We start from the raw sequence: 10,810 nt of genomic DNA, 5'->3' as shown, positions 1-10,810 counted from the left end.
TTCTTCGTTCTCACAGCTCACAGGAGCTCAGCTTTGGATTTGGCCCCGCCTCTGCGTGTAGGTCGCTGGAGGGCGTCTGTTTCTTCGCTCAGACAGGACGGGGTTAAAGGAGCCGCTGATTCGGGTCCTCCGGCTCACTCAGGCCGGGGGTTGGGGGATGGGGGAAGGAGGGGCAGTGCGTGCGGGGCGGGCCTGCGGCGGCAGAGGCCGGCGTGACGTTGCACCAGCCTGAGGCCAGCCGTGCGTTGTCCCGGGGAAGTTGTCCCTGGATCCCGGGAACCTGGCAGTGGCGGGCTGCACAGGCTCCGCGGAAGAGGGGTGTGGAGAGTGACCTGTGCTCGCACACAGGCCCCTTGGTGGCGGCAGCAGCAGCCTTAGCGTCTCCCGCCCGTCTCTGGGGTCCGCGGTTTTAGCCACGGCTCGCGCCCGTCTCTGCGGTTTGCGCTTTCAGCCGCGGCTCGCGCCCGTCTCTGAGGTTCGCGCTTTTAGCCGCGGCTCGCGCCCGTCTCTGGAGATCCTTTAAGCAGCGCTCTTAAACCCCTCTCCTCGTACACCAGGAAACAAAGAGGGAAGAAAAAGTCTCTTGCCTCTTCGGCAGGTGCAGGCTTTTCCCCGAACTCCCTCCCGGCTAGTCGTGGTGCACTAACCCCTTCAGGCTATGTTCAAGCCGCCAACCCCAGTCCTCTCCCTGAGCTCCGTCCAAAACCAAAACCCGAGCCTCAGCTCGCAGCCCCGCCCGCCCCGGCGGGTGAGCAGAGAAGCCTCTCGGGTTGGTGAGTGCTAGTCGGCACCGATCGTCTGTGCAGGAATCTCCCCGCTTTGCCCTCCGCACCCGTCGCTGTGCACTACTCCGCGGTCGCGAAACTCCCCCCTCTGCCTCCCGCAGTCTCCGCCCGCGGAGGGGCTTCCTAGTGTGTGGAAACTTTTCCTCCTTCACAGCTCCCTCCCAATGGTGCAGGTGCCGTCCTTATTCTTTTGTCTCTGTTTTTTCTTTTTTTCTTTTGCCCTACCCACGTACGTGGGGAGTTTCTTGCCTTTTGGGAGGTCTGAGGTCTTCTGCCAGCCTTCAGTAGGAGTTCTGTAGGAGTTGTTCCACGTGTGGATGTATTTCTGGTGTATCCGTGGGGAGGAAGGCGATCTCCGCGTCTTACTCTTCCGCCATCTTCAAGGTCCCCCCCTCGAAAAAAAACAGTTTTAAGGGGGAAGTTTATAGCAATACGATCCTACCTTAAGAAACAGGAAACATCTCGAATAAACAACCTAACCTTGCACCTAAAGCAATTAGAGAAAGAAGAACAAAAACCCCCCAAAGTTAGCAGAAGAAAAGAAGTCATAAAGTTCAGATAGGAAATAAATGATAAAGAAATGAAGGAAACGATAGCAAAGATCAATAAAACTAAAAGCTGGTTCTTTGAGAAGATAAACAAAATTGATGAAGCATTAGCCAAACTCATCAAGAACAAAACAGAGAAGACTCAAATCAATAGAATTAGAAATGAAAAAGGAGAAGTAACAACTGACACTGCAGAAATACAAAAGATAATGAGAGATTACTACAAGCAACTCCATGCCAATAAAATGGATAACCTGGAAGAAATGGACAAATTCTTAGAAATGCACAACCTGCCAAGACTAAATCAGGAAGAAATAGAAAATACGAACAGACCAATCATAAACACTGAAATTGAAACTGTGATAAAAAACCTTCCAACAAACCAAAGCCCAGGACCAGATGGCTTCACAGGCGAATTCTGTCAAACATTTAGAGAAGACCTAACACCTATTCTTCTCAAACTCTTCCAACATATAGCAGAGGGAGGAACACTCCCAAACTGATTCTACGAGGCCACCATCGCCCTGATACCAAAACCAGACAAGGATGTCACAAAGAAAGAAAACTACAGGCCAATATCACTGATGAACATAGATGCAAAAATCCTCAACAAAATACTAGCAAACAGAATCCAACAGCACATTAAAAGGATCATACATCATGATCAAGTGGTGTTTATTCCAGGAATACAAGGATTCTTCAATATATGCAAATCAATCAACGTGATACACCATATTAAAAAATTGAAGGAGAAAAACCATATGGTCATCTCAATAGATGAAGAGAAAGCTTTCGACAAAATTCAACACCCATTTATGATAAAAACCCGCCAGAATGTAGGCATAGAGGGAACTTCCCTCAACATAAGAAAGGCCATATATGTCAAACGCATGGCCAACGTCGTCCTCAATGGTGGAAAACTGAAAGCATTTCCACTAAGATCAGGAACAAGACAAGGTTGCCCACTCTCACCACTCTTATTCAACATAGTTTTGGAAGTATTAGCAATCTGGAAAGAAAAGGAAATAAAAAGAAACCAAATCGGAAAAGAAGAAGTAAAGCTGTCACTCTTTGCAGATGACATGACACTATACGTAGAGAATCCTACGATGCTACCAGGAAACTACTAGAGCTAATCAATGAATTTGGTACAGTTGTAGGGTACAAAATTAGTGTACAGAAATCTGTTTCATTCCTATACGCTAATGATGAAAATTCTGAAAGTGAAATAAAGAAAACACTCCTATTTACAATTGCAGCAAAAAGAATAAAATATCTAGGAGTAAACCTACCGAAGGAGACAAAAGACCTGTATGCAGAAAATTATAAGACACTGATAAAAGAAGTTAAAAATGATACAAATAGATGCAGAGATATACCATGTTCTTGGATTGGAAGAATCAACATTGTGAAAGTGACTCTACTACCCAAAGCAATCTATAGATTCAATGCAATCTCTATCAAACCACCACCGGCGTTTTTCACAGAACTAGAACAAAAAATTTCACAATTTGTATGGAAACACAAAAGGACAGACTCTTTAATAAGTTGTGCTGGGAAAATTGGACAGGTACATGTAAAAGTATGAGATTAGAACACTCCCTAATACCATACACAAAAATAAGCTCAAAATGGATTAAAGACCTAAATGTAAGGCCAGAAACTATCAAACTCTTAGAGGAAAACATAGGCAGAATACTCTATGACATAAATCACATCAAGATCCTTATTGACCCACCTACTAGAGAAATGGAAATAAAAACAAAAATAAACAAATGGGAACCAATGAAACTGCAAAGCTTTTGCACAGCAAAGGAAACCATAAACCAGACCAAAAGACAGCCCTCAGAATGGGAGAAAATATTTTCAAATGAAGTAACTGACAAAGGATTAATCTCCAAAATTTACAAGCAGCTCATGCAGCTCAATAACAAAAAACAAACAACCCAATCCAAAAATAGGCAGAGGACCTATATAGGCCTTTCTCCAAAGAAGATATACAGATTGCCAACAAACACATGAAAGAATGCTCAACAGCATTAATCATTAGAAAACTGCAAATCAAAACTACCACGAGGTATCATCTCACACCAGTCAGAGTGGACATCATCAAGAATCTAGAAAGAATAAACGCTGGAGAGGGTGTGGAGAAAAGGGAACACTCTTGCACTGCTGGTGGGACTGTGAATTGGTACAGCCACTATGGAGAACAGTATGGAGGTTCCTTAAAATACTACAAATAGAAATACCATATGACCCAGCCATCCCACTGCTGGACATATACCCTGAGAAAATCATAATTCAAAAAGAGTCATGTACCGAAATGTTTATTGCAGTTCTATGTACAATAGCCAGGAGATGAAAGCAACCTAAGTGTCCATCATTGGAAGAATGAATAAAGATGTGGCACATGTATAAAATGGAATATTACTCAGCCATAAAAAGAAACAAAATTGGGTTATTTGTAGTGAGGTGGATAGACCTAGAGTCTGTCATACAGAGTGAAGTAAGTCCGAAGAGAAAGACAAATACCGTATGCTAACACATACATATGGAATCTAAGGGAAAAAAATTGTCGTGAAGGACCTACGGGTAAGGCGGGAATAAAGATACAGACCTACTAGAGAATGGACTTGGGGATATGGGTAGGGGGAAGGGTAAGCTGTGACAAAGTGAGAGAGTGGCATGGACATATATACACTGCGAAACGTAAAATAGATATCTAGTCGGAAGCGGCCGCATAGTACAGGGAGATCAGCTCGGTGCTTTGTGACCACCTGCAGGGGTGGGATAGGGAGGGTGGGAGGGAGGGAGATGCAAGAGGGAAGAAATATGGCAACATATGTTTATGTATAGCTGATTCAGTTTGTTATAAAGCAGGAACTAACACACTGTTTTAAACAATTATACTCCATTAAAGATTTTTTAAAAATCAGTAATGAATACTCTCTCCTCACTTTAGTCTGTTCTTGGTCAGAAAGCAGTGGTAGCAGCCCTATCAAGCCCTGCAGTGTTAGTGTGACCTATTTTGGAAGAGGTGCCTCTCTGGGCAAGAGCCGAAAGCAGTGGAGTGCTGGAGGGTACTCTTACTGGAACATAAGAGGCGACTATCACATTGTCAATAATTTTGTGAGCCAGCTTTTAAACACAGCTGTTATTAAAACTAAATCGTATACAGCAACAATTACATTACATACATTATATTGAAAACGAACATAATACATGATCAAAAGTCATCGACTCCTAATTATTTTCCTACATTTTTCTATTAGCTATGCTCTTGAGATTGTGCTTATTTATTGTAACTGAATGATGGAAATGCATCTCTTCCCAACTCTGCATCAAAGGCCATCAAGTTGGTAGCTTGAAATCGGCAAATGCTACAACACAGTGCGATTCTTCCAACCCTCGTCCTCCTCCACAGAGCCTGTTGTTAAACATTTACCTGCATGGCACTGGTTGAGATTGATCCACTCTGCAGATACCCTGGTGTGGTGGATATCCTCAGATCCAACCAGTGTTGTTATATACCATACCAGAGTCAAGGGCTAACTCACAACTGTTATGTAAAGTGATATTTTAAACCTGCGACCAAAGGATAGTTCACGAAAGATGTTTAACGTCTACCATTTATAACAATGTCCTAAGACGCCCATACTATGCCATTAAGAGACTTTTAAAAGAGGTATAGCACAACACGTGTCGGGGTGTGGTGGGGGTGGGTGGGCAGGATCATGAACATCAGCAGAGGACTGAGAATCAAGTGCAGGTAGATCTGATCAATTCCTATAGATTGTTACTTTGAGTATGAAATAAAGGGATGATTCTTGAAAGACCCTTCTGACTGGGTGTCTGTGGCTTGAAGCTTTGAACTTCTCACTCGACACTTTGTAAAAAAGTAAATTTATTAGCTAATTTAGGGCAAGGCAAAGAGAAGGGAGTCTCCACTCGTCTTTGGCTAAACATTTCCCGTCAAACACTTGTGCAACTCTTTGAGTGCATTTCCTCATATGTAAAAGGGTGATAATAATGCTTAGCTTACAGAGCTGTTGTGAGGTTATATGTGCTTAGTATATGGTGAACACAGAATAACGAAATGATAATGATTCTTCCTTGTATTTCCTGGGTCCTTCAAAAGTAGTCCCCAGGTCTAATTCATCTCCCCTCTTTGATTCTTCTTGTCCTGATTGGCTTCAGTTTCCCCCCACTGTAAAATACATATTGGACTAGAATCAAACTGGCATTCCATTGGCCAAAGTTGGCCTGCTTGGATGTGTTGTTTGGCCCATGTAAAGGACTTAAAGGGAAACCAGAGCCAACATTTGAAAATTGAGATATATTGCATAGAAATCTAGAATTTCATCTTCTCTTGAAAAATCAGGAGATGGGGCAACAATGAGTCCACATTCCTGCATGGCAACAATTGGCTAGAGCCAAGTGACAGCTGCCCCCTTAGGTAGAGCATGCACTGTCAATTGGCCAGACCCCATCTGGCCTGCTCTACTCATTTATATAATCTGCCTGATTCTGCAGACATCTCAATTTGTGGCCCTCTGGACAACTGGCAGCAGTCTATGCCAGGAAAGGCATAGGCACTTACTTGCTGAATGAATAAATCTCCTACCCTTTTTTTTTCTCTACCATTTTCTTATCTAGCCATGTTAAGAAATCCCAGTTATTGAGTAAAGAGCTTCTCCCTTTGAAAAGTGAATTGAACAAGTCTGTTAGAGTCAGGAGAGTCTAAGTTATACTGTGGTAACAAACAACTCCTATATCTCAGTGCCTTACAACAAGGGTTTATTATTTGCTCACACACACAAACCTAGACACAAAATGAAAACATCCTCAGATTTTCACATGCATGGATAAGTATATGAGCGTGCCAGTATGTTCACAATCATGAATCCAATAAAACCTCTGGCAGATGAACATATGGACTCACACAGAACCCTATTTAGAGACTGATCAGCTTAGATTGTAAAACCCTGTTTTCATAAGAGACATTAAAAGGCCCTGGGGTCCAAGAAAGTAAAGGATGGAGGTACAAGAATATCCATCCTCAGTCAAGGAATTGCCCCGTATAAAAAAACGGGTCTGAAAGCTTATATAAGCGCCTAAGGGCTTAGAAAAAGACGTTAAGAATTTTGGACATTAAGCATTTTGCAAATGCATACATAGGCAGTATTTTAGTGAGTTCTCCCCCTCTGGGCTTCTAGCTCAAGGGGGAGATGCACCCCAGGTGTCCATTAGGCAGAGAAACGGAGCTGGCTGGCGCAGGTCCAAGAGAGGGGTTAGAAGGCTGAAGTCCTCTATCTACAGCAGGAGCTGTAGACACAAAGAAAGGGCTCAAGGTCAGGTCACATCCATTTTCCCTCCTGGCTCTCCCCTCTTTTTTGTTCCCAATCAAGGCTTTGTCACCTGGACTGTATTGCACAGAACTTTTCCTTGCTGGTTTGCCCACCTCAAGTCCTGCCTCCTCCAAACCCTCCATCACAGCCACCACATTTCTTTTTGTCAAGCCCAGTGTCTCTGAATATGCTCCTCCCTAGTTCAGACATTCCCTGGCTCCTCATCACCCACAGTGGCTGATCTAACCTCCTAAGCCTGGCATGCCAGACCTCCGTGACTGGTAGCCTCTCCACCCTCATCCCCTCTGTTCCAGCAGTTCTTTCAGGGTGGCTGCTTCACTCACACTCCATACCGAATGCACCATTTTGGTCTGGTCGTGCCCAGCCTTCCCTCTCAGCCTCCTCAGGTGTCTATCTCACCTCCAGTCCTTCCTCCCCAGGCTCATCAGTGAGATACAGCCGCAAAACACGACTTGTGAAGGCATCCATGCTCCACCTTGAGACTGGAAGCTCCCTGAAGGCAGGAACCAGATCTCCTTCTGGACTAGGCTCTTACCACCTATGTATGTCCTTCCCAGGTCACAGCAGACTTCAGGGGTCTGGATAGAAAGTCCTGGGCTGGGAGTCAGGAGACCTGGTTCTTCCACTTGATATGCTGCATGCCCTAGGGTAAGTCCCTGCTACTCTTAGGGACTTGGTTTCCTTATTTCTTGACATCAGGGCACTGGACATTTGGTGTTGAGCACTATGCTCGATAAACCGATGATTCACTGAACAACCATGTACTGCCACTTCAAGAGTCAGACTGAGGAGCTTGGCTGCCTGGGCCCAAAGAGGTTCAACCCCCAACCCACCTCCAACTCTGACTTCCCAGTCAGGCCCTGCTTAACACAACCGCCTCCCATTTCCCAACTATCCCCAACCCCATGTTCTCCTTTCAAAGACCAGGCTACCTGGTGCAACTCAGGGCTGGAGCACAGAGATGGAGCCAGAAGGGGCCTGGGAAGATTCTCTGAGAGCCAGCAGAGCCTCGGCCGCTTCCAGTTTTCGCTGCCACTCTGAGGAGGCAGAAACCGAGACCTGGTCGGAAGCTTTGGGAGCCTGCAAAGCAAAGGCTGTGAGAGAATGGGAGCTGGGAACCCACACCTCCCCCGTGCCCCTTCAGTCCCCAGCCACCCTGAGGCCTTCTGCTCTTCTCCTTCACTAAGCTTGGCCCCTGCCAGGGTTCTGGACTCCACAATTTCCCCAGAATCCGTGGCTGCAGTAGAAGGGGGTTAAGGGTGGCACAGGGCTGGAGGATCAGAGTTGAGCATCTAGGAACAAGGAGAGGAGAAGCCAGGGGATTTACCCCTCTGGCAGGCACATACTACCAGTAGAGAGAGAGGAGCAAGGATTTTACAATATCTGCATGCGGGAGTCTGAATGCCAGCTGGCCATTAGTCGTTGTGGCTTGGACTGTCTTCTTTTCTGTATCTTTTTTTTTCTATATCTTTCCTGAGACACTAATTCCTCCCAGCTTTTTCAAAACTCCCAAGGCAACAGTAAAGATTATGGGAAGTCAGAGGTGTCTGTGTTTTAATCTTCAAGGCACCTGGAGTGACGTGATTACTGTCCCTGTCCAAGGACTGGTTCTTGCCTCCATATTCCCCAATCAAGTTTCCCAAGGCACTTGAAGGGCCAGCTTGGCTCATCTCCAGGAACTTTTCTCTGATGGTTATTAGACTCTCGCCTGGGTGAGATGGTGGGCCTCACCATCATGGCCCCCCTTCTCAGCAGGAGCTTCTATCCCATCGATTTGTTTCATGTGGAATAACAGCCTCCAGTTGTCAAAGGCCTGCTATGTGGCAGGCCTTGTGCTAGTCCTCTTGTCAATGTTATAGGTGTAGAATATTGTCCCCTCTCAGTACACTGATAGGAAAATAGAGGCTCAGAGATGTAAAGTTACTTGTCCAAAGTCTCACAAATTGGAAATGGCAAATCTGGGAGAGCTCTGTCGTTGCCCCATAGTCTGAGATGCCACCTTCTCCTCCTCCTCCTCCTCCTCCTCCTCCACTTGCACCGCACTGCCTTCACTTCCTCTTTCTTGCTGCCATGGCCTTAACCAGAAGGTTGGGCACTCAATAACAAAATATACAACTAGCTCCATGGTCCTTCTCACTCTACTCACCTGCTGGGCAGGGCAGGGAGTCTGTGTGTCTTCCTGGAAAGAGAAATTGTTAGTTGCTTCTTCAAGGGTGCTGGAGTCCAGGACAGAGACAAAGATTCCGAGGCCAGACCCATCAGCAGAGCTCCTTGGGAGCTTGCCTGCAGGAGCAGAGAGCACAGGTTGGAGTCAGGGACCAAGCCGGCCATGGAAAGGAGATATGGGCATGTTTTAGGACAACGATAGGAGCCCAGGATGGCAGAGTTGGGAAGACCTTGAAGACCAGTTAGTCCTACTCTTCATTTTGGGACTGGGGACTATGAGACCCAGAGAGAAGTATTTCCCCCCCCCCCAGGGTCATATGGCAAGTTGCAGTAGGGTTAGAGATGGTACCCAGGTCTTCAGGACACAGGAAGGGGTCTGGGCAGTGGCTGAGGTGGAAGCTTCCCACACTGGCCCCAGACTCCTCCCCAGGGGTTGCACAGAGGTGGGCCTCAAGCTGATGTTCTCCTTCCCAACTGTGAGAGACTGGGGACAGCTTAGGTGAGCCTTTCCCCCTGACCGTCTCCCCCTGACTCTACCTCCCACCCAATCTGAGGCCTCATCCCACTGTGGACCTTGTTGACCACACCCCCCCCCCGATGTCTCCAGCCCACCAACACTTGGTAGATAATATTGATGAGGTTTTATAGTTGGGGAAGCTAAGGCCCAAGGAGTAACTTGCCCAAAGCCACATCGAAATTGGGTGGTAGGACTGGTGACAGAACTACTCATGCTCCCTACACCCAAAACTCAGACACCCTCCCTGGCCAGAGATACTCACTGGGGACTCCTGCTTGAATGGCCAACTTGTTGACATGGCTGTGAGCTTTGGGAGAGGTGGTCCCACTCCTTATCAGTCCTTCAGTCAGGTGCCTCTTTCGGAGTGGCCCCTGCTCTGACTTCAAGGTACTCTCAGCAGGCAAGATGCTGCAGTGTTCCCTAAAGTGGGGGATTGCAGGTCTAAAGTCAGTCACCTTTAGAGGAGCCCACTGCCCTCCCCTTGTCAGACACCATACTCACGAGAAGAGGGCACACTTGTGACACTCGCAGCCCTCGAAGAGGCAGTAGTGCTCCTGGTCCTTGACTTGGTCAGTGATGCCGTGTTTGTGGCGGCGGGCTCTGCGACGTTTAGCTCTTCTGGGGCCAGGTTCAATCCCCCATGGGGCTCCGGTCTCAAGTCTAGTGGTTGAGTCAGGGGGGCCGCTGGGCACAGCAGGCATTTCATCAGGATCCATGGTTCTAGAGCAAGGAGTGGAGGTCAGGGTGGCCACATGATCCCCTACCCACAACGTACTTCCTCTGCCCTTGGAAAACCCCATCTGCGGCGGCTGGATTCTCCTCCACCCAGCTCACCGCTGAAATGAGATTGTACCCTCCCTTCTTACTTCGTGTAGCCTCCTTCCCAGGGAGCTCCACTCATGCATAGGCAGGTTCCAAGAAACTCTGGGCATGGGTCCTGTATATTTTCAATCCAATTACTAGTCTCTCTGCCTACCTTCACTCCACATAGACACCCTTCACAGGCATGCACATGCACTCTCACGCCCCCTTGAACAATTACTACTTCCCTTTCTCATGTATCATCTTGTATTCTGCTATGCCCAGCTATTATTCCTGGCATCCACTTCCACAATTGTCTTCCTAACCTCATGCATTCATTCACTCCCTACTCATGATTCTATGCCCCTCTGCATTCAATTCTATTATTAGTCTCCTGTATGCCCTACATTCAATCTTCCTCTCACCTTCCATTCCGATTTTTTTTCTTGCACCCCATCGAAATCTTAATTATTCTCTTGCTCCCTCTTTAAACTGACACCCCTTTGCATCTCATGAAATCATATCATTGTGCTGGATCTCAAGCCCCTGTTTCAATCATTATTTTCATTAATTCCCTCAATTATTTATCAAGTAGATGTTTGTTGATCCCCCCTAGTGAATGCC

General features: G+C 46.6%; 1 protein-coding gene across 1 annotated transcript; it reads right to left on the bottom strand.

Moving 5' to 3' along the window:
* Window positions 1–7,644: 7,644 nt before the first annotated feature.
* On the bottom strand, window positions 7,645–10,101 carry LOC116748108 (doublesex- and mab-3-related transcription factor C2-like). Its single transcript, XM_032620968.1, has 4 exons — window positions 9,887–10,101; window positions 9,648–9,805; window positions 8,849–8,985; window positions 7,645–7,782 (listed from the first exon to the last, which is right to left on the bottom strand). Exons 1-4 carry the CDS (start codon window positions 10,099–10,101, stop codon window positions 7,645–7,647), a joined length of 648 nt encoding a protein of 215 aa, XP_032476859.1.
* Window positions 10,102–10,810: the final 709 nt, after the last annotated feature.

This window comes from Phocoena sinus, chromosome X (genome assembly GCF_008692025.1).
Source record: "Phocoena sinus isolate mPhoSin1 chromosome X, mPhoSin1.pri, whole genome shotgun sequence".
Classification (NCBI taxonomy): Eukaryota; Metazoa; Chordata; class Mammalia; order Artiodactyla; family Phocoenidae; genus Phocoena; species Phocoena sinus.
This window is presented reverse-complemented; position numbering and strand designations above follow the sequence as displayed.